Raw genomic sequence first — 24,272 nt, forward strand, 5'->3', positions numbered from 1 at the left:
TTGTTTGTTGACCTACAGTTGGCACTAAAGGATTCATATGGGCAGTATGACCTTCCTGTTTTTAACCTGCTGTGGGTTGTCTACTATAGTGTGATAGTGGTAACTAGTTACTGTAGTTACTGAAAATCTGCAGTGCTTTCTTTTAATGTGATGGTTCTTTATGCTATCTGCTCCTCCAGCACTGTTCACTTTCAGCTCTTGGTACTGCGCTGGGAGTTCACGATTGTTCTTTGGAGAGCTTCTGCTTCTCTCTCTGCCTCGCCTTGCTCAGTTATGGTTATACCATTCTGTACTACTTGTTTCACACTGTTTGCATAACCTTGTGTAGTTATACTTTGAACTGTATATCATGTAATTATTTATCTTGTTCATAGTGGTTCTTTCATATTGGATACTATATTTATACCTTTCTGTATACTGCAATTAACATGCATGTCTTGCCTTGTGTTTCCGGTGTTATCCCTACCATCCTGTTAGCCCTAGTTTGAGCCTCTCGTGTATTATCAGTGTAGTGTTGCTGAAACAACTATGTGCGTAAGCTGGACGTCTAAAAACTTTGTTTTTAACATTAGCTTTCTAGAAGTGGTGGACATCAATTAAGTACTACATTTGCTGTACAATTTTGAGGCACTTGTCTCGAGTATTTTTTTCTGCCACTTCATTCTTCTTTCCCTCCACAACATTAATCTGACAGCTGCAGTAAAGGTAAAGTTAGCAATGCTTATACAAACTACTAATATACAACACTCTCACTGTCCAGTTTCTTTACATATCAGGTACTTTTACTTTTACATGATTAAAAGATTTCAACCAATCACCTAGTTATTTACATTAACTTATGTAATATTTTGAATACAAGACATTAACTTGTAATGCAGTGTCTTTTCAGTCTGATATTGTTACTTAAGTTATGTAAGTAAAAGATCGTAATACTTCTTCTACCACTGATGACATTTTTTGACCCGCAAATAACCAAATCAATGCTCACGGGGCGGCGAGGCGAAGGCGAGAGTAGGTATGACTAAACCATCTTTTAGAAGCTAGATAATCTTTGGTTGAAGTTTGCTACACGCACACAGATGTCAGCAGAGTTTCTCAATCTGTCACTTTTCTAGGTGGAGTGCGTTTGATGGAGGAAGGAGAAATCGGATACAGCAAACATGACTTTCTGACAACTCCGATGAATACTTCAGCCGATAGCGTATTGTTATCAGCTTTTAAACCTATACCTGTTATTACCGTTATTTGACAACTGTGGACCAACACCCACGCGCTTGTGTCAGAAGTTACCATGCTAACCACCGTTAGCTGCTGCTACTTGACGTAGCTATGTTTTATTTGCTAGAAACTGCTTGCGAAAATAGCGGTAATTTGATTGTAACGGCAAGTTTTATTTAAAGCCACAAAGTAAGCGGCATTTTGACCAGTTTCCCGTTCTAAAAGACGAAGCTATCAGTCTGCCACAGAAATGGGACTACACCCGCTGGAGTTTAGTGAGTGCTATCTGGACAGCCCCTGCTTCAGGGAGAACATAAAGGCGCACGAAGCAGAGCTGGACAAAACTAACAGATTTATCAAAGAACTGTACAAAGATGGGAAGAACCTCATCAATGCAACAAAGCGTGAGTTGATTTGAATGTTTTTAAACTCGGCTACGTTAGTTATGCTGTGAGAAATGTCTCACAATAATCATGTTCTTGCTTGCCCTGGGAGGAGGTCTTGGGGTCTTGATGTGTTCACTTTTGTAACAGCTTCTTCCTCAGCTTGCCAGTGACTGTCCTTCCCATTTGGTTATGTTTGTTATGGAAAAACAGCTTGCTGAAGAGTTACAGAATAGATGAACTAACTGTCAAATACCACGAGAGGCTGTCATGATAACCAGATCAAGGCGTTGTCTTGCTAATCTGTTTTATGTGGACAGTTATTAATGTTTTGAGTTATTTTAATAACCTCCTGCTCTATTTGCTCTCAGTCCCACACCTCAACTGGGCTAACATTATTAGATTGTTATCTGTCTGAACTCTAGTCATGTGGGCTGGGCTTGTCTGTAAGGTGCCCAGTGCTTACAGCCAGACTTCAACACATAGTCATCAAAAATGGACTGCTTTCAATATGTCTTGTTGGAAAGTCCCATAGCCTCTGTATATAATGTTTTATAGTTGTATTAAACCAAAAGGAAAGATAATTATTGCAGAACTTAGTCCAACAGTGTTTAGGAAGTCTTTTAAAAGTATTTTTAAAATGCTGAAAGAAAAAAGGAATTTCAGTCCTGTGTGAATGTAATCTTTCACTCTAATATTCTTTATTTAAACATATCATTACTAACACAGTAGTATCAGTGCTGTAGTATTGACCGATAGGCTTTAGGCAGGCTCCAGCCACAGTGCTGTGGTTGCGTAGTGCTTAGGATTGTCACACAACATGTTTTTCTACTCTAAAACGTTCAGACCGACTTACCTCATCACATTTATTTCAACGCTGCTAGTTAGACACAGGTACCCAGGCACGTCTGGTCATTTTGCCTTGAGGTCAGCCTAAATCCTTCAAGGCACAGATCCAGCAAGGTGCTGTCATGAATTTGAGCAAATTGTAGTTAAAAACTATTATTTAAGTTAGTTTTACTTATTTGAAGAGTTTTGTCCGGTGTAATGCAAAAGCAGAACACATGAACACCTGACAAATATGTGAAAATATTGACACTGATGGTGATTTCGACAATAATTTGAGCCGGGGGAGTATTCACACATGCTGTGGCTTCATTTTTTGGTTAGGTTGAGCTCTGAGGACATTCCTGGTTTCTGGAGTGAATTGAAATCACTGTCAGTCCTTATAAACATCTTGAATCAGCAGGTGCGCCATGATTTGGTGGAAAGTATACACTTGACACGGTCAAAAGGTCATGAAGTATGCTGAGGTATTCAAATGAGGCAGCAGTATTTAGGTTCCTCACGTGTGTGTGTGTGTGTGTGTGTGTGTGTGTGTGTGTGTGTGTGTCAAGAAAACACCTGAACAGTGTTACACCATCACCAGCAAACCTGACACCAGGCATGGTGGATTCAAGCTGTTTATGCAAATATCAGAGAGAGAAGTCTTAGTCACGTCTTTTATCGATTCAGTCTTGCTTTTACAGTAGCTAACATGAGAGGAACCCAGCATGGCCTAATGCTGCTCTAGCTCCTTCTGCTTCACACTGTCCTCCTCTACATTACTGTTGTGCTAAGCTGTTATTTGCATACTTGTGGTCTATTGTACTTGTTAGCTTGCGTGCGTATTGCCATTGTCCTCTGACCTCTCTCATCAATGTTGAATATTTCCCTAAAACTGCAACTTTATCACATATCACGTGAACTTTTAAGCTAAGTGGTCATACCATGGGTTCAGCATTTCCTAAATATGGTCGCTATGGTGAACTCTGGTATTCACTGTTGCTCAAAGATGAGTTGATATTGATGCTCTGCTATGTTGGTGTTAACTGATACACAGTATCCCGTTTCAGGAGGACATGCCATGTCTTGTATTTCCTGCCTTTATTTGACTGTAGTTAAACTATGCGTCAAGTGTGTCGCCCATAGTGGCGTATCAAATATCAACTCCGGTAACCCTCCTTATTCGTGTCCGTGTTAGCCTTTTGCTTATGAGAATATGACGAGGAATAAGGAACCTTGGTCGTGCGCTCCCACTGGGGCGACTGCAGAGTCAGTCGAAGTTTCAGGAAGGAACTGATGGTCATGTTTTTATGTGCTGACATTAATGAAGTGCTCTCAGCCTATTTTGCAATGTTCTTCATGGAGACCATTTGTCCTGTCCATTCTACCAATGTCAAATGACTGTTTTTGACGGTCTTTGATCACTGTAATCATCATGTTTACTCTCCTTGCTAAAAGCAGTAGTAGAGCAACTTAAACATTATCCAGCTGCCACAGCAAATTATTAAAATAATAAGAGCCATGGCCTGGATCTTTTTAGATGTTGTCCAGATGTAAAAACAACACGCTACTATTTACAAAAGGTGTCTCCTTCCTTGATATTGAATTTAAGGCGAGGCTAATTAATCCAAACTGGGCTGAGTAGCTGTCAAGTGTATGTCTTTGAATGATAGCAACCATGTTACAGGTTACAAACAATTAGTTGATCGATAGGAGATTAAATAGATTGACCAATTGATCAATTTTAGTAATTGGTTAATAGTTGAAATGATAATAATAGCAAAAAATGCCCCAAATTTGCCGTTTATAGCGTCTCAAATGTAAAGATTTCCTGCTCTTCTTAGTCTTATAGTAGACTTAATGTATTGGGGGCTTTGCCTTAGTTACTTGCAGGTATTTGGTCCCACATGTTGTGCTCCCAGTGAAATAGGAATATGAACAAATGAAAAAGAAAACAAATGAAATCTTGCACCTTTTGCCTTGTGAGCCCAATTTACAATTGTGATTTTAATTACAGTTTAACAAGTAACTTTCAACCTGATAATTTACTGTAATGTGAAATAGCCTAAAACTGATTGAAGTCTGTAACTTTCTGCAAATAATCAAATTCTCAAACCAAGATCATATCACACAGATATAAAGACGATTTCTGCAGTCTTTCACCCTCAGATGTAAGCACAGCGGTATTGTAAAGTTCACTGTAGTTTTAGCTATAGCTAAAGTATAAATAAGTTATAAAGTAATAGCATTGTTAATTTACTCTCAGGGTGGAGCTCAGCACCAGCCTCACTCTTATTATTTAGACATTACTCTGATAATCTTGTCTCATAAGAATGTGACCCTGTGTTTTTTTTCGTCTAAATCTGCCTTGTTTGTGGTTTGCAGCTTTGAAGTAGATATGGCAGCCTCGCTATAAGAACTTGTGAGCTCAGGCGGTTGTTTTTGATGAGTGGAGTTGATTTGGGGAGGCTAAGCTGTGTAATCCTCTCTGTATATGATAGCCTCCACCAGCTTCACCATGAGATCTCACACTCAGCAGTGTTGTAAAAATGGTTGATCTAGCATTCTGTAGTAAACATTGACAGATTTAGTCTGGTTTACTATTTATAGTAAATGCTGTGGATTGAAGAGTTGTGTGATAAAATGCTTTGACCTCAGAATGATCTGCTGTTTGGACAGTCCAAAAGACAATTGTTGATCTCCAGATCCCAGGCCCTTCTCAGCCTTTCGGTGACTCCCTCCACTCGTACGGCTGGGAGGATGTCCCACTACGGAAAGTCCTTGGTTCTGAGAGGAAACTTTAGCGGGGCCATGGGCCAGAGAGCCATGACATGGAAGTGCCCACTAGAGGAGCAACATGCAGATGTGCTTCTGTTTCAGAGGGTTTCCTCCACAGGAACTGTGTCCTGTCTGTACCCTCTCAACCACCCCTCACTGTTGTCTCTAGCAAACACACTGGTTTCTTGTTTGTTGCAAAAAACATAAACTCTACATTTATGAAAAGCTTGTTATTTCTATGTGACTGCCCATCACACAGCCTTATTAGTTTTATATTGTTTCTACATGTTCTGTGATGCTGCAATCATCTGAAACAGAGTTGCAGAGTTGCAGTGGGGTCAATCATAGTCATTTCCACAGCTGGACTTCCTATGGTGAATTGGCCAATTGGTTCATAAAGAAAAATGATTTGTGTTTTTTTCCCCCCTTCACTTTCAGTTCCACTGTGAATATCCAGCCATGTGAAGGTCTTTTTCTCATTGGCAGGCAGGTTTAAGAGTAGCCTGCCCTGCCATCGTGTGCCTTGGCTCACGGCTGCTCTCTGTAATCAGGTTACTGATTCTGCCAAAAAGCCACATCACAATCTTTCATTAAAATCGCATTAGCACAAGACGTGAAGTCATGTGGGAGGAACGCATCTCTAGAAAGAACAAGGCCTGCCATAAAAGTGATAGTGTATTGCTTGACGGCACAACTATTTGAAGCACCTTTGACTGCATGATGTACTGTAACATACACACAGCAGAATATCCAGATACTGGTATTTCTTTAATTAGCCACTTGGTCATTATTGACAGGATACTGTTCAGCCTCACCCAACAGACTTGTTTTGAGGATCAGGAAGTCATGAATGAAGTAATGCATGTTTTGTGGGCAGGGACCTGGGGGGGGGGGGTGCTTGCGGGAGGGGATGGGTGGGCAGGGTCTGTTGAGGGCAAAGGTGGGAGCCGAGTGTGGACCAGGGATTCAGACTGGAAAAGATGGGAGAGTGGAACAGGAAGGAGTGTGGAAAGGCTCAGCATGTAAACGCTGGCTGCTCTTTGAGGGCCTGGACCAGGCATGCTCTGACCTAAGTGGCACATCTGATGAGACTGTAGAAATCATAACAAACAACACTCTAACAGGCGCCAATGAATACACTGTGGACATCTTCAGCAGCTGAACTTTGACATATACATACCTTTTCTGGTTTGTTTTGTGGAAAAGTTTTGCAGCAGCAGCCAGAACATGCAATGTTAAGTTTCCTGCTTTAAGACACGCAGTATGTGGAAAAGAAGTTACACTCGTTTTTGTAATATGGAAATAACTATTTCATACTGAAATGTGCTGCAAGTGATGGTTTCCACGACAGCAGCATGACAGCGTGACGATGTTGGAAGAAACAGATAAACATAAAATGTTGTGTGTAACATGTAAAGCCCTGTGTCAGAGAAGCCTGAGGTTGTAAGCTTAGAAAACCAAGAGGACTGACAGTGAAAACAAACTACAGCTGTACATTGTAAGCATATTGGACCTTTACTCTGAAAAGGCAGAGACATGGGCAGAATGGCAAGCTAGCCCTGGTTGGAAAACTCAAGCCATGACCTATTTAAGTTGCAGTTATTTGATTACAGTTGAATCAAATAACCTGGAACCTGTAATTATGTGTAAATAACGAGTTATACATTTAACCAATAGTGAAACTAAACATTTTTATGCTTTTAAGGGGAGAATGTGTGTTTCTGCATCAACAAAGGAGTTGACTCCAAAAATTCTTTGCAAATTCTTTGCGAAAGTATTTTCAAAACAGCGCTTTGGACTCTTAACTTGTGATTGACAATCAAAAGATTTTGAAAAAATGAAATAGATTTATCGGAAAGTAAAATAATAATTACTAGTTGTAATCATGTACAACAAGAGCCTTATTTGTCAATATACACCTGTTTTAATTGTTAAATTTACATGATATTTTGAGCATGACAGTTACAAAATAGTCATAACTCAAAGGTGCACTTACTAAAACTAAAAGCTTGGTCTGTGGTACTCCATAATAACCAGAGCCCTGTGATTCAGTACCCTCCCCATTGTGTGATCTTTGTTTTTCTTCCCACCTCTTCTGAACAGGGGCACTCGTGTTTATGTCACAGAACTAGGCCTTTTTTCATGTTTTTCCTGTTATAGAACAATCTGGCCTGTAATATCAGATAGGTAAGGTGGGTTCCGTATGACACGTACGCTGAAGCCAGTAGACGGGGGTTTCTGGCTTTCTGCAGAGAAACTAGCCAAGTTTGACAGTTCCCAGGTTTGCTCAGAAATGCCTTCCTTTAAAAGGCAAAAAGCAGGAGAAGCCTTTGCCTTGGACTCTGGTGTGCCCTCGTGTGTGTGTGAGGTATTTCTATCTTGTGATAGTTCTCTCCTCTTGGACAGCGGCTATCATTTCAATCTGTTATGCAGACCTCTCATCTGACACTTTTGTTTATTGCTCCACTGATTGTATCCAGTTGATCTATGCTGTTTTAACTTCAGTGGACAGGGACAAAATGCTGTCGCTGTTTTTTCCTTCTCTGAATGCTGCCTGCCGTCGATTAATGCTGGAGCTTCATGTAACCGGATAACATTCATTCTTCATGTTTTATGTAATAAAGTCCGCACAGCTTGGCCTCATATATTCTCATATTAACTGTCCGCCCTGCAGTGAGTTAAACATGCATGCAGCCTGTGTAATCAGATTGTGGATGGGTGTGATTTGTGCACCACGCTCACATATGGCTCTAATAAAGAGCTTGCAAATCTATCCATTGACATCACTGTTCTTGGAGTACACACTAATTGTCTACAGTGACCTGAGCCTTGATGCTGTCTTTGCTGAGATAAAGGATACCCTTGATATTCTAATAAAGTGCAATAGTAAAATGTACAAGACCTAAAATCGCTTTAGATATATCTGTGGATGATAAAGGAGAGGTTGGCACATTTAATCGAAAGCATAGTATGAGTTGGTAAGTAAATTATGGAAAAGATGGTTAAGCAATGCCCGTGTCACTGCCAACATTCAACAAGCCTACTCCATTCCTGCATTTATTATGTTCTGCAATGGCGCTATACAAATCTTTAGGATATTGAAGAATGCTCGGCTGGCATTGATTTTTCATAATGCCTCTTCATTATCTTTTACAATACAGTAACACTGGATACTGCCAGACTGGATACTGTCAGACACTATAGTGTGCTGAGGCTTTGTTAAGGTGTGTCAAGGTTCAGTGTAATGTTGTCAAAACATGTTTTTACTATCTGGAGGAGCGGCTGAACTTTCCACTCTATATTCATGTGTGTTTTGGGATGATTTCAGCACTGCAGTCGACCAGCAAGTGACAATATGGGTCACTGATTACCCATCAATAGAATGTGAGAATGTAGGTTTAGGTTATGATGTGTCTTTTTGATGCTGAATTTAACAATATAACTCATTACAGAAAGTCACATTCTACTACTACTAATGACAACAACCGATTATAACGTGCGTTTTATTTAAAACATAGACACAAGCTGTAGTTGACGCCTCATTGTTATTTAGCTTGCAGGTGGAAAATATGTAAGTAAGAAAAGATATTGTTAACAAAGCCAAACAAAAGCAGAGCCAAAAGCACTAGAAAAGATGTGAGTAGTACAGACACAGTATGAGCATAAAATAAGATGATATACAACCTCTAAAATTGCTTTTCTATAAAAGGTTTAAAGCAGGGATTCAAAAGATGACAGACTCATCTTCCCCACGTTCCTCTGGCAGACTGCATCAAAGCATAGAGGGCCGCAGACTGCAGAAACCTGGTCACTCCTAGTTTCAAGCCTGGATATAAGGATCATTAGAAGGGCAGACAAAGAATATTGAGTTACAGCAATTAAACGAAATGTTATACATTCAAAATGATGTCACTAAGATGGGGTATACTGATGGAAAACCTCATGGCCTCAGTTAAAGCAGTAGGAATTCATTTTTTTCAGCCTCATGGGGGAAATTTAACAACCTGTAAACACAAAACTGACGTAATATTATTGCATAAAGTTGTTATGGTTCGCATGTTAGCAAACATTTGCATAATTAGTGTTAATTTGGAGTTGAGTTTCTGGCCACCCAACAAACGTAAATCCAAAATAAACCCCTCATTGTAGCTCTGTTTTGGGCTCCTCCTGAGAAAAATATCTGGCTCTTTAACTGCTAAATGCTCCACTATGTTCACCAGCTACTCGCTAATTCTGTCCATCCGCCGTTTGGTGCTGGGCATGCAGCATACAGTGAGTTTTTAGAGCTTTTTTTGCTCAAAACAGCTGCCTACTGCGTCAGGAAACAAATGAGAATGAGATTAAAAGTACAAATGAGAGCAGAGAGAGTTAACCAAAACAGTTCAACCAAAATAATAGCAGTGATGAAGAGTTTTTTAGTTGGCCTGGCTAGATTATCTCACTAATGTGGTGAGCTATAAAATGAGATTTGTACAGGATTTGATATAGTAAAGGTATATGCATTTGAACATGGTATTAGGGGCTTGCTATAAAGAGGTTTCAATGCCAATAAGCTGACTGTTTTCATGCCCAAAACCAGCTTGTAAAAAATAGATACAAAAAAAGAAGAGCTGTAAACAGGAGAATCACAAAAAATGAAAGGGACAGTTGGTGGTGAATGGTGTGGTCAGTATTAGCCAGATTCTCACCACACCACAGGGAAACTACCTTACAATATCCTTATTACATTGTGTTTGACAAGTGGACAATAAAAACATGAGCACTGGTGAAATATGATCATAGTGGTGCAGTCAGCACTAGAGGCCTGCATCCAGTCATGCATCCATAGGTAGAGCCAACCAGTTTAAATAGAGGTAATAAAATGCAAGATCCACTGAAATCTATGCACCCTATGTCTTGTCTTCATCCTGTTTACTGGACTTATAAAAGTATAGAGTTTGTTATAGATCATACCAATGTAGGATTGCTTGTGTTTGTCTGCAGTCATTCCATTTGCTGCAAATTAATTTGCCAAGACCAGAGTGACCAGAGTCACCTTTTATGGACTTGAACACCCTGGTTTGGATAGCTGCCTGTGTGGTTTAGATTCCCTCTGGATTTTACAGTCACTTCAAAGAAAATTGCTATGTTCAGCATGTAAGTGTTTGCTCCCAAAATAATGGCCTGACAGGCTTATATTTGCCATACCTTTATTTTGAAGATAATGCCCGTAACCCGTACTTAGATACTCCCACATAGCGGTTCATCAGGTTGTGTTTACACCAGTTAGAAGTCACCTCTGTGACATTTTGGCCAAAAAGTAAAAAGCTTCTAGTGTATTAGTAGTGTATTACTAATATGAGCTCCGAAATTATTAGGTGTGGTTGACACAAGTTTATAATATTTGTTTTCTACTCTAAACTACTGTCTAATAAATTCTTTCAGTAACTCACATCTGATTATAAGCTGACAATAATAAGGCATCCCATAATACTCCTCCCTCCCGTCCCTTCTGACCTCACTAAAATACTGTCTTTAAAGAGGTGCCTGAACCAGAGGGTTTCACACTCTACTGCTGTTGTTTGTCAGAGTGTCTTATTGTCTATTGTTAATGTTGTTTCTGCAGTGGCCTATTTTTGGTTAACCATGTCTATGTGGTATCTGGGGAAAGGACAAATGTAGACCCTCTCCAGTCTCCTTGATTAATGATCTAAAGTTTGGTCTGTGCAGTGTCTTGCAGAAGTTCATGAGCCAAGAAATGAGCTATTATGAGCGATAAACAAATCATGAATCCTTTTGTTTTGCTTACTGTCATTGCAATATATTTGCTTCCTTCCTGTGGATAAGAAGTTCTATCTGATTTGTAATTTTACCAGCTTTTTATGTGCTTATGCACATGTCTTTTTCTGTTTAAACTCTTGATTTCTTAAAGACAACAATCACCACACCCACAAGAAATAGAACATTTCTATTTAAAGACCTACTCGAAGAACAAACGATTGTAAATACTGTGATACACAAGCTGTCCCATTGTCTGGTTTGCATCCCTTTGCTTCCTGTAATTTGATGACAAATTGGCGAAAGGAATCAACCAAAGGTGTTTGGTTTGCCCATATTTTCTTGCGTGCTTTGGAATTGCAAAGATTTGAGGTTGAGTTGAAGAGCGACCTGCAGTGGATTTCAAACTGTATAAGATAAACGGTCGAGGCAGAAGCTATGTCCTTCGTGCCGGGCTCAAGCAGACATTGTCCAACACCTCTCACATGTTTGGGCTTTGGGCTCCTACTGCAGATTTAATCCATAGCATGTGTACACACACTGCTCAGAGAACCTGGAGTGTGTAAGCAGCAGGATAGCAATGAATTAACAAGACATAGCAAACATTATTTTGTAAAAATTAAAAAAATTAATATATAATATAATAAATAAATGTGTTTGCAAAGGTCTAGGTAATTGTAATTCTGAGCTTTTCCTTCAGAGATTATTGGGTTGCTTCTGCTGTCTGCCTGTTCAGCAAACTGCTAACATTCGCATGTAATAATGCTCATTGTTAGCATGATCTTCCAGTGTCCTTCTAGGGTCCAATGGAGGGAAAGCCTGCAGTTGAATCTTTCTTATCTTTTCCCAAAACTGCCGAACAAAGTGCACATCCAATAAAAAACTCTGAAAACCTCTGAACAGCATAACGATGTACTTTACCACTGAGATTCATAATAATTTTAAGGATTTAGTCAACTGCCACCATTTATCACTTATGTATTTTCCTCTATTACATGCCTTTGGGTTTTTTCAAGTGATGGTCAGACATACTTCGCAGTTTGATTTTAAACATCTCTTAGGCTTTGGAAAATAGTGACAGATATTTCTCTGTATTATTAGCACTTTTAAAACAAAAAACAATTAAGAAGATGTTTTCTGAAATTACTCTGTTATGAAAAATGATATAATATATTATGATAATAACAATAATAATAATATCAGCTAGCTGTTGAGTGCTGAGTAGCAGTTACAGATGCTCAGCTATGTCAGAGCTTTATTTAATGGTGTTGCTCAGTTGATTGTTCCTTATAGAGCCCCAGCTATCTGCCAAATCTAATGGCACTGCTCCTCAGTGTACTGCTCATAGCTCCAGTCTTAAAATATCCTTGCTGTGTTCTGTCATGCATCCCTAGGGGGCTGCCATGGGTCAGAGATCCCACCTCGGGGAATCTCTTCACTATTTGGAAATAGATTTGGTTTGCTGTGTTTACTATTTGCGGGAGTGCAGTGGAGGCTGGACTTCAACTGCATTTATCCACCTTTCAAAATCTGAAATTGCTTTAATTCAGAACCAGGAGCATTTATGCAGGGTTCACATGGGTGAGTGTGCTTCACAGACAGTATTCACCCATGTTAGGGCTCGCCTGAGGTTCGGCTAGCTAGAAGTTAGGCTTCACATTTACATCCATATAGTTTGCCATTTATTAAAGAGGTTAACAGCAACAAGATTAAATGGATGTTAATTGATTTCTTGTGTCTGGTTTTCCTGTAGGTTTAGGCCTATTTTATTTTGAAGTCAGCTACGTCTCATAACAACTTGTACCAGTGTGAGCTTCTTTTGAGGGGAGATGTATTTGCTATATTGCTTAGCGTTTCCTTTTGATTTATGAGAGATTTAGGCTGTTTTTAGGATATCAGAAATGGGCAATACATTGTAACGTTTACTGATATTAAGTTTGCAAAACTATTGCATTTTTGTATGTCATGTTATAGATATACCTTTACACACTGTAGATTACAAATAGCTCTGGCAGTACAAAGGATTTTGTGGTATTGCTAATATAATTTTTTTTACTTAAGGAGAGACTTGAATATGATTGACATTGCATTATATTACATTTCTTGACTGTTACATCAGCTGTAAAAGCTAAACATTATCTTGAAAATTAAAAAATATTCATGGTGATATGATATTTAGCCTGTATTAAACAACACTACGGTATACTATCAACTTCTCTCTGGTAGCACAGATAATTAAATAAAGTTTGCTCTCTATTTGGGTATGTTAACCTGTGGTACATGCCCTCCTGGTGCACTAGGGTTTGATGTGCAACAGGATGTAGCAGACTGTAGACAAACAGGATGTTTGCCAAGTGGTTAACTCTGTGTGATGCATTAGACCTACTTTTCACGATGGCTCATATTGTGTTAGTATTTAATTTATTTCTGTAGGACAGTATTTTTATAATGAAGATGACAAGTAATTGTCTGCCTCCTTTTTATATGCACGGCTTGTAATGGTTTTTATATTTGATATTTTCTTTCAGAGCTTGGGATGGCGCAGCGAAAGTTTGCTCAGTGCCTGGGAGAGTTTCAGTTTGAGTACATCGGAGATGCAAAGACAGATGATGAGAAATGTATTGGTAAGTGTCGGTTTTCCTCCTCACATGATAGAAACTAACCACTAGTTTTGTTACCACCACATAGACATGCACTGTATATGTTTGTTTATGGTTCTTAAGGGCGGTTTTTGGTGTGCACCTGTTGGTGGTAACAACAGATAATCATAATGTATTTAAGGCTGCGTGTGTGAGAGAGAGTGAGGCAGAGTGATTGCATTTATTACCATGTTTGATTTTTTTTTTCTGCAGATGAGTCTTTGCAAGAGTTCTCCTCATTCCTCAAGAACCTTGAAGACCAAAGAGAGCTGATGGTGAGAACAACCAGTCAGAACCTGCTTGAGAGCCAGGGGAAATACCTGTGTGTCTGTGTCAGTGTGTGATGTATTGCTCTTGAATTGTTGTGTAGGCTTGCACTGTGGGCATTTCCAACCAGCCTACACCTATTACTGCCCATGTTTGGTACTTGCATCTATTAATGTCTGACTCTGTCATCCACCAGAGATCCAGACAGGCACTCATAATATCATTTTCTCCAACATATACAGTACAGCCACAGCATCCAGTAGGCAGAGCAAACCAGCGCCCTAGCAGGGTGACAAGTATTGATAGTGTTGAAACACTTCCTCCCCTTGTGCTGCCTGTCTAAGGGTCACTGTCACAGCACCGACCTGGGAGTGGCTACAGAGAGGACAGGAGTGCATTATTACGCCTAAGCTTTAAATACCAAGGCAGATTCACATAAGCTACTACGGGCAACAAGGTCCACACAACAATACAGCCCGTTACAACATACCACCATAAAAGTAGCTTTTGCATTAAGCAGTGTTGTTAAAGTTGCTAATTTATAAACAACAAAAATCGCACATCCAATATGAAGGAAGTTACAACATCCTTATAGCCTGATTTTAATGGTGACAGCGGGTCATGAACTGCTATCCTGAAGTGTTAAACGTATCACACTGTTTACTAAACTGTGGTATAAGAGATGGTGCACCATCTTGTCCTGTGATTTATTTGTGACCTCTATATTTGTTATGTAATTGGTTTACTTGTCAAAGCTCCCCATGTGAAGGCGTCTTTTGAAAGAATTAAAAGAAATACATCTAAAATATTCCTCCTCTTTGGACAGGGATGGACAATTCAGTGTCTGCGACTTTCTATAAACAGCCATTCTCTTGTAATGTCTGTCTGTAGTGTCTGAGGTTAGGGAGTGGGCCCATCATCAGGAGCTGACTGTGATGACTGTTTTAGCGCCAGGCTCAGACCATAATGGTAAACACGCTGCTCAGCACAGCGCTGCTCAGCAGAGTGGGATGACATCACAGTGCAAAGTAAGGAAAAGTAGGATGGGCATGCAGGCACGGACATGTCCTGCAGCCAGCATAGCAGAGGCGCTGGAGGAATGAGGAAAAATACACTGACTTTATTAATGTATTACTGGAAGATACTTTTAGAATAATAGTTACATAATTTCAGACATGTAATTTAGTATATCGAGGCCAGGAGGGCATCAATCATAAGGCGGCACCCTTAGAGGCCAAGACACTATATATAGCTGCCACTCTTCACTGGAATCAACAAACATTTAAGACTGGAAAATGTTGTTGTGTCATATGAAATATCAATGGGCTTTGTCATTAAGTTGAACAATAATGAAGGCTTTGTTATGGCTTCCGTCTCTGTCTAGATGAGAAACATCACAGAAACCTTAATGAAACCCCTGGAGAAGTTCAGGAAAGAGCATCTTGGTACAGTAAGGGTAATGTGTGATGGTTTATTTCCTCTTCCCAATATGTTTCATAGCTCTTGGTTGATGTGTTTGTGTGCTTGGTGTATCCTAATGATGTTAATGTTAATAATGTAATAAAATTCCATATTTTACAGCTTGCTGCTAAAAGTATATGAATTGTACTCCACACATTGCTTCAATTACTTTGTCCGCAAGAATGATCCTGTATTTTTTTTTTCCCCACACGCTTCTATTCCTTCCACTGTACATTCTTTAGGCGGAAAGAAAGAAGTATGAGAAAGAAACAGAGAAGTACTACAGCTCTCTGGAAAAGCTTCTGAATATGTCTGCAAAAAAGAAAGAGCCACAGCTACAAGAGGTATGTTTCATTGCCTGAACTCTACGACAGCAAAACGGATGGAAAAGGGTATTTTGTTTAGTTTGAGAATCCCTGTTTTTGGTTTTTGTCTACGTGCCTTGGGGAAGAGCCTTGCTGCAAAGCCTGTTGGACCGTGTGAGTTTCCACTGACGTGCCTTGCAGCAACAGTTTTCCTGGCTTGTTTGGAAAGGAAATGTGTACTCACTTGTGCTGTACTACCAAGGTCAAACCTGGTTGCTGTAGTTTTGGGAACAATCCATTCTACTGTACCAGGACATGAACATTTTAAATTGTGGAAAATTAAGCAAACCTCTCACTAAACAATATTTCCGTCTTCTTGTCTTTGCCATGCAGCCATGTAAGGCTTACCCATATGTTGTATACACCAACCAGAGAGGACACTTGAAACTGTTAAGACTGCAGGCTGGTCTGTTCTCTTGTGACCCAAGGGTCTGTGGTACCAACACTGATTTCTATCAGACTTGAATAAATACACCCAGTGATTTCTTCACAGCACACAAGAGTCATGAACTTCATCAACACTGCATCAGTTGTTAAGTCAACTCAATGAACAGAAGGAAATATTGTGAAGAGCAGTATGTGACCATTGCTCTTACTGATTTTAAAGTGAGTAAGAAATTACTTATCAGTAGTTGACATTTAGTAAGCAATGATATCAGCCAGTAATCTTGCTGTAATAGGAAGGTATATCACTTACTACACTTAAAAATGCATTTACAGTAAGCTACATTTTGCGTACACATCAAGTCCTGTGTGGTATATTTATATATATATATATATATATATATATATATATATAATACGGCTACCAGTTGCGCTACATTGCAAATCTTGGTTGGGGTTCTTAGATGTATACTGTAATTCTGACACAGTGGCTGCACAGCAAGAAAGAAACAAATCTTGTGTCCCTCCCACAGTCCAAATAAATGCAGGTTACTGTCACAGGGAACTCTAAATTGCCCATAGGTGTATCATCTGTCTCTACATGTTAGCCCTGTGACATCAAAGAAACTATAGGTTCAGTGTACTCCGCCTCTCAGCCAACAGTGAGCTGTGATAGGCTCCAGCCTGCCTGCAACCGTGCACAGAACAAGCCGGTGTAGGTAATCGATAGATGGATATTTTGTAATTCTACTGCTGCTTCAGAAGAGGAATCCATCCTCTGTTGCACTTACCGTTTTTTTATGGGTTGTTTTTTTTGTCTGTATGTGGCTTTTCTTTATTTGAATCGAGAGTCTAACGATGGTGTGTGTCATATGTTGTACTGATTATACACCCCCCTGAGACTGTTATTTTGGGCCATATAAATTAACTTTATTATGAGTATTGTCAGTATGTGAACCAAGGAACTTCAAAATTCCTTTTGTGAGAATATAATACCATGACAAGAAAAACCTCAAATTACACTGTATCACAAAGATCATAATGTTTCTTCTTTGCTTCCATGCATCCGTCTGTCTCTATAATCATCATGGTGTGTGTTCTCCACAGGCAGACATCCAGGTGGAAACCATGAGGCAGCACTTTCAGGAGGAGTCTCTGGACTATGTGTGCAGACTGCAGGAGATCCAAGAGAGAAAGAAGTTTGAGTGTGTGGAGCCGGTGAGTGACTGACCTTAGTGGCATGTCAGCACTGACGTGGCTTGTCTTTCACATTAATAAAACCAAAGGGCAGTATTGGATACGTCACATGGGGTTAAGTTTCGGTCTTACTTGAAAATGACTAAACAATCCCGTCCTATTCTGACATAACGTGATAATTATTTCGGACATTGTGTTTTGTTATGACTTTCTCTTTCACTTGCTGACTCTTTAGATTAACATCTCGGTTTCTTCCGGTGTTGTGATCTTTTTAGATGCTGGCCTTCTTTCAGACGGTCTTCACCTTTTATCACCAGGGCTTTGAGCTCGCCAAGGACTTTGACCATTACAAAAGAGCACTGCAGATCAATATTCAGAATGTAAGAAATATGAATGTTTTATTATTATATTTGTAATTTAGATAAGGGTGATTCTAACTATGACAACAATTGCTTGTATAGTATTTGTGTGTTCTTGTTCTACCCAAATAATTGAAAAAGTCTTCCAGAGGTTCCAGGGTGAAATTGAAACATTTTTCACCACTAAAGGCAGAAAGGATGGAACAAAAGCTTGATATACTTGCAATCATTTCCTACTTAACGCAACCACTAAAGCTAAAAACAGAGGACCATGGCCCATTGAAATCCTCTTTGTCTGACTTCATGGAGATACAGGGGTTTCCAAGGGAAGCTCATATGTTTTTATTTGCTGTGGCCTCTAATTAGGAGAGTCTTCCTACCTAGCCACTAAGTATCAGGAAGTGACTTCCAGGAGTGTGTATTTGCTTCCTCTCCCTCCCAGACAAGGGGTCGGTTTGAGGGTGCGCGGTCAGAGGTGTATGAGCTGATGAAGAGGATCCGGGAGACACCTCAAGAATACAGACAGACCAGCCCTATCAGTTGTGAAGGCTACCTCTATGTACAGGAAAAAAGTAAGACCTTTGTATAGCTCTAATGTGTTTTTATATGGGGTCATGGTCAGGGGGAGCTTTTATGGCTCTCCTTCAACTCCTGTAAAAGTGTGTAGGTGAAGTAATTTTTCCCCATATTAAAACACAAGTTGTGAAAAGTTTTGTGTACCTACTGTAGGTTGTCGGTGACACTATCTGAACAATTTGTGTTTTATATTTCTTTTCTCATAGTGGCTCCACTCGCTGACACACATTGTCATTGCGGATGTCTTCCCTCATATTGCTGCAATAAATAATACTGATTGTTATGATCCCAATAGTGTTGAATGTCTGTGTCACGTCTATGCCTTGTTCCTTTAGGGCCACCTCCCTTTGGTTCAAGTTGGGTCAAACGCTACTGCACATTTGTCAAAGAGCAGAAGATCCTGCACATGGTGACCTTCGACCACAGATCCGGTGGGAAGATTGTGAGTAGTCATAGAACACAGAGAGTAGTTGGTTATTTTATGATATCTCAACCACGTTCACTATGCAGTCGTTCACTTTTCAGAATGACATGCTATTTTTGTGATTCTGTACACTAATATTTATTTTATTTTCTCAGGGTGAGACAGAGTCTGTCACGCTCAAATCCTGTGTCCGCAAAACGACAGACATGTTGGACAGGAGGTTCTGCTTAGAACTCGACATAACAGATCGGTACACCATCCACTAACTCTGTTTCTCTAACACGCTGCAAAGATATTATGCTTGTAGCTGCAGGTATCATTTTATGTCATGTCATTTTCTCCTGGATGACTCTTGCTGGAACACAATGCAAAATGCTCTCATGTGCCTCGTCCATAGTGGTCACAGAGCACATAGATTATCTGCTGTGATATTCCACATTAACAGTTATCAGATCTTAGCTCCACGCACTTGCTGATTACGGTTTAGCTTGTTGCTCTATGCTTTTTGGATTGCAGAGGGCAGGACAGAAGAATTTGTCTTGGGGGCCTGCCCTCACACACTTAGCTGGGAGGATTTGTCACACCCTGCTATGCCCTCTTGTAATAGATATCTCATTTTGTCACACAACTTAACTCTGCCCTGCCCCTTTTCTGTAGTATTAATAGAAGAGCAATACCCCACATTTAGTATGGAAATATGAGTCCACACATCCATTCTGATTGGGATGAGTAAGTTGACATCCATCTGATACCATAAGGGGTCTCATAAACCAGCTGGGATGACTAATAGGGCTCATATTTGTAGTTACTGCAAATCCAAGGTGCAAGTGCCCTTGACAGAGGGTGTTTTCTTTTATTCAAAGATTGCTAAGCACATTTGATGTTTTCTATTGACTGATATCCCCTAATGCCTTTCTGTACTGTAGCTCTAAGGCTTTTCCTAATGCTGATGTGGTATGGCTCTTTCCCAGGCCAGGGACGGTGCTAACAGTACAGGCTCTGTCAGAGGATGACCACAAGTTCTGGATGCAGGCCATGGGTGGGAAGGAACCTGTGAGTCAGCCGCCTGTACTATGTCATCATCTACCACTCACACTTGGCTTCTGTAGTCCCACTGTATTCTGTTTAACTGCCATTTTATAGAAGATATATAGAGCAATTCTTTTCAGTTTAATATACTTCCATACACCTGCACTTTACTGTGTGTCACAAGACTTGAGTATACTTGATAAACTTTAAAAATCTGAAGATTTTTGTTGTTATTTTTTAACAGATTGGGCACTATCTTGGGAGGACTTTTTCTAAAGAAAGAGGAAGTAAGTTATCTAGCTGTACCAGACTTTGTATCTCTAAAGAATATCATTACTTTTCATGAGTGCAATGCTTCACCACGTTTGAAGGTTTTATTTTTTCCTCCATCTGCAGTTGATGCCCAGCTGGATGATGTGGGTTTGAGTTTTGTAAAGAACTCCATCAGTGCCATAGAGACCAGAGGTGAGCTTCAGATATGTAAAATTACAAGGTGATTTATTTGGGGAAATTTAACATGAGATTTGGTGGATAGTAAAGGGTGACATGGGTGCAGTGTCTTTATCTGTACACAAGGGGGCAGACTTGCTCCAATATTGAAACACAAGGTTGACTGGCAGGTACTGCAGGCAGCCTGTATTGTAGATAATACTAATGCCTTTCATTGCGTAGCACTCAAGTTCTTATTAATTTGTTTCAGTCTTCTCTTGCTTATCTGACCTCTTTTTCAGTCCAAAAATTAGTTTTGGTCGAGTCCCTCTCAACATGCCCAATATTTCTTTATGCAAGTAGTCATTTCTCTTACTGAACTTGGTTTACATTGCAATGACATATTCATGTACCTGCTGTATAGTTTCCACATACATAATATTAAGTCCTTATTCATTATAATTTCATTGTTTGTTTTTATTTGCCTTTTCTTTTATTGTGTTCTTTTCCCTGTGAAGCACTTTGCAGCTTTATTAAGAAATGTGCTTTACAAATAAAGATTAATTATTGTTATTACTCACCAGGTATTAATGACCAAGGCCTGTACAGAGTTGTCGGTGTAAGCTCCAAGGTCCAGAAGCTCCTCTCATTAATGATTGGTAAGTTAAAGTGTATTCTTTTTGTTCTGCTCTAGAAATGTATTCGCATAGATAGTTGCTGGTAAGAGCTGAATAAAGTAAAATTTTTAATTTATATGCCACTGCACTATCTCTGTGATATTCAGTTGCCCCTAGTTAGTTGAATGTGCAGACGTAATGGATATGTCTGTCAGGGCGATATTAAAAAGATAGTGGCTGACAATCAGCCCATGACTCAGCCTATCAAAACCGTTCCTCTCTAAAGTGCAACAAGTGCCTGGGCGTATTTTAGCCTCACTTCCATACAGTGTTATATCTCCCAGACAACCAGACAGGGTCCCTCCCATCCACATCCTTGCACTTTTTGGTTTTTGCTTCATTAACACACCACTGAGACGGCCTCTCGTGTGCTCGTGGCTGGCTCCGTCGCCTTTCTCGATTTCCTTTATGCCTCTCACTTGTCTTCAATCCCTTTCACTCAATGTCCATTCCTATAGAGCTTGTCCTGTGTCCTTTCCATTGCTCCCTGTCTGCTCTCTGGTTTCCTGCTGTCTCCAGCAGACACCAGCTCACTTTCAGCTCTGTGTTCAGAATGACAACAAACTCAGGCAGCCGCCAGCCTGTCTCAGCTTCCTCTCCAAAACCTTCCAGACTCCCAACCTGCCGACTCATGCTGTAGACTCCATTAACACTCTCCTGCAGCACTCTTAAGAAGTTTCTTTAGAGCCTGAATATGGCAAAAGAAGCGTTGGTTTGTGGTCTTGACGTGCCACCTATTGTGATTGAGGGGCAAATACAGATATCACTTTGCATAATGATATCTTGTTTTGCAAATGTTGGATTACTGATTGACCATATAGAATACATGGGCTATTTTCATTAAGCTGCCCAGAACGTATCTTATATTTTATCCCTGAAGTGACTAATATGTATGACAGAGGTAGTACTACTTCAACACAAGCCAACACATTCACAAACATTTCATACATATAATAGTTCACAGTGAGTGGGTGATGCAAGCTTTAAACCTTGGAGAGAGACTTCGGATCCTCCCACTCCTCCTCCTTTTCATCTCTCACCCACCGACATGGCCAGGATCCAATCAGAGAGGACAGAGTGATAGAAAACGAGTCTCCCATCATATTACAGTACAAACAAAGAGAGCGGCACCTATTGAATGTCAGGCAATGATATAACAGGAAGAAGACTGTAAAAGTGAGCTCCACTCTGTCTCTGGCCTGTCTGTCGTACAGTATGTGTGGGGTGTTAGTCGGGATATGGCTATAATAGTTGCTGAGTTAGACTTCTTGGTTCTATAGATATAATTGCAGAGTGAGGCAAATTTGAGGAATGCTGTGAGATGTAACTGTACTGTGTAACTAATAACTGTCGTGGGAATTTTAGGAAAACTGTTGTATTTTCCCACTACAATAACTATATAATATAATAAATACATTCCACATTTTCATGGTTTAAGGTGGAAATGACCATTAAGACCACTGGTGTCCAAATCCAGAGAGCTGACCAGATGTTGAAAATCTTACTTTTGTTAAATAATATCAGTTCAAAATAATATCTTGAAACATCTCATCATTACTTTATGATTACTGAGACGGCCCTTGCAATGTGACTAGTGGTCTCGCCTCTTTGTTTAGGGAGGGTCATTAGCTAGTGTAGCTCACCTGCTCCTGAAGGTCAGGACTCCCGCAAGGTAAATCTAAGGGTCAGGTTATGTTAGAACAAAATTAGTTTGTACAACGTGTTGTCAATCAAATGTGTTTATAGTTGATCCGAACGGCAACACTCGAAGGAGGAGTGAAGAGCTGGCCACCGTAGAGAAGGGGGAGACGATATCGTTTAAATATAATGCCGCACATTTTCAGACAGTCTCTCCTGGAAGACATTCATAGTGTTGCAGTCAGTTGTTCACATGGAAAATGACAGAAATAGTTGTGTAAAGAAGGGAAAAAAAAAGAGAGCGATTGAGAGCGAAGTTTTGGCCAATCGCAGCGTGAAGTGGGTGTGAATGTCGGATTGTCACTTTCTGAAAGTTACAGAAAGGGTCCCACACATTTATGTTATGTCATAACATAAATGTGTGGGAGGGGGGTTTTGAAGCTATTCGACCACCTGACAAGCACTTCTGAAGAAGCATACAGATGGCTTAAGGGATCCCAAGATGATTAAAAAGATAGGAGGCAGCAGCAGGAAGTGATGAAGTAGACGTGGCTTCTTCTTAAGGCCTCACAAGCCAAAAATGTGGGGAATCACTGCACTAGGCTGTAAAAGCTGGAACATTTGCTCACTCTCTTCCTTTTACCAGTTGGCATCCAACCTGCATCTTCTCCTCTTTTAAATTTTGGTATCATTCAATATGTCTACAGCACATATGTCAGACATCCATGTGTTACTTTCACTGATGACACCACATTGTTTTAACACAAATCCTTGACATTTTGTTAAGGTTACCTTGGACGTAAAGCTATCTCCTTTTCCAGCATAGTGGTCCCTGCTGCCAAATTCTGGGAGGCTTCAGACCATACATCATTATCACACCTCTTCTTCATTGGATACCTTTTACTTTCACACTCATTGGACCAGTTTGTCAATCGGCCTATACTTAGTTTTGAAAATGTGAGATTGTGAGGAAATTTTCTTCTAGTTTAACCAACCTTTCTTATGGAATGGATTTCTTTGGCGAAACGTTTATTTCTGCATCTAAGGGCGTCATGGGAGCTGCTACCATGATAAAGTTACCACACAGTACAGCAATGTCCCCAAGAGCTTAATTTAGATGACCAAGATGAAATAACAATTTTCAGCAGTTTCATAATCAATACTACTCTTACTGCTACTGCCAAAATTGTGTTTTGCGTCCTTGACCTACCCAAGTCCAAGCCTGTTTGTGCTAGAGCGGACTACAGAGCCTGTGCAGACCCCATCAATCTCAACTCATAGGCACTTACAGAGGCACAGCTTTGGCTACAAACACTCCACAAAAACATTTGCTTTCAGAAGTTGATATTGGACAGGCCATTTTGTGGACAGAGCAGGCAGAGAAGCACACAGTCCTCCTCGCTGCTGTGCTTAGATGAAATCAAAAAAATATATTTTCCCAGTAACGCAGACCATCTACCACCCACAAAGCTAAAGTCTGTGTGGTGACCTGAGCCCTGCACAGTACATGTGTCTAACTCGCAACACTTAACTGACACATTGCACTTCCACATCCTCTGTAATTCATCAGAGGTTACTTAAGGTGTGACTAAAGCCCCCTGAATTTTCAGCACAACACAACCCTGGAGTCCCTGTGGAGCCAATGAAGTAGTAAGGGATTAATTAAACTTGTAATGAGTATAGAACCAGCAGCCCTCTACAGAAGCTGTAACTTCCTTATCCACTGGGGCTAGACTCGACCCCCAAGGCTAGTAGCACTGCTTTTATCCTCATATGGCTAATTACAAGTTACATATTTATATTACATATTTGGACTTTCTAGGCTGCCCACAAAATCACACGGAGTCTTTGGCTGCTTAATGGGAA

General features: G+C 40.1%; 1 protein-coding gene across 8 annotated transcripts in view; it reads left to right on the forward strand.

Moving 5' to 3' along the window:
• Window positions 1–1,146: 1,146 nt before the first annotated feature.
• Window positions 1,147–24,272, forward strand: part of arhgap10 (Rho GTPase activating protein 10) — a 45,577-nt gene continuing 22,451 nt past the window's right edge. For 6 of the 8 annotated variants that reach the window (XM_070921023.1, XM_070921048.1, XM_070921040.1 and 3 more), the window contains exons 1-14: window positions 1,147–1,622; window positions 13,490–13,585; window positions 13,814–13,875; window positions 15,252–15,323; window positions 15,571–15,672; window positions 17,185–17,295; window positions 17,550–17,654; window positions 18,076–18,205; window positions 18,545–18,651; window positions 18,789–18,883; window positions 19,605–19,686; window positions 19,907–19,949; window positions 20,059–20,127; window positions 20,676–20,750. In XM_070921023.1, the coding sequence (XP_070777124.1) occupies window positions 1,469–1,622; window positions 13,490–13,585; window positions 13,814–13,875; window positions 15,252–15,323; window positions 15,571–15,672; window positions 17,185–17,295; window positions 17,550–17,654; window positions 18,076–18,205; window positions 18,545–18,651; window positions 18,789–18,883; window positions 19,605–19,686; window positions 19,907–19,949; window positions 20,059–20,127; window positions 20,676–20,750 (1,303 nt within the window). In that variant the 5' untranslated portion in view covers window positions 1,147–1,468. Of the gene's footprint in view, window positions 1,623–13,489; window positions 13,586–13,813; window positions 13,876–14,982; window positions 15,324–15,570; window positions 15,673–17,184; window positions 17,296–17,549; window positions 17,655–18,075; window positions 18,206–18,544; window positions 18,652–18,788; window positions 18,884–19,604; window positions 19,687–19,906; window positions 19,950–20,058; window positions 20,128–20,675; window positions 20,751–24,272 lie in introns of those variants that run through there. The other 2 variants (XM_070921015.1, XM_070921055.1) reach the window with 2 other exon arrangements.

This window comes from Enoplosus armatus, chromosome 2 (assembly GCF_043641665.1).
Source record: "Enoplosus armatus isolate fEnoArm2 chromosome 2, fEnoArm2.hap1, whole genome shotgun sequence".
Lineage (NCBI taxonomy): Eukaryota > Metazoa > Chordata > Actinopteri > Centrarchiformes > Enoplosidae > Enoplosus > Enoplosus armatus.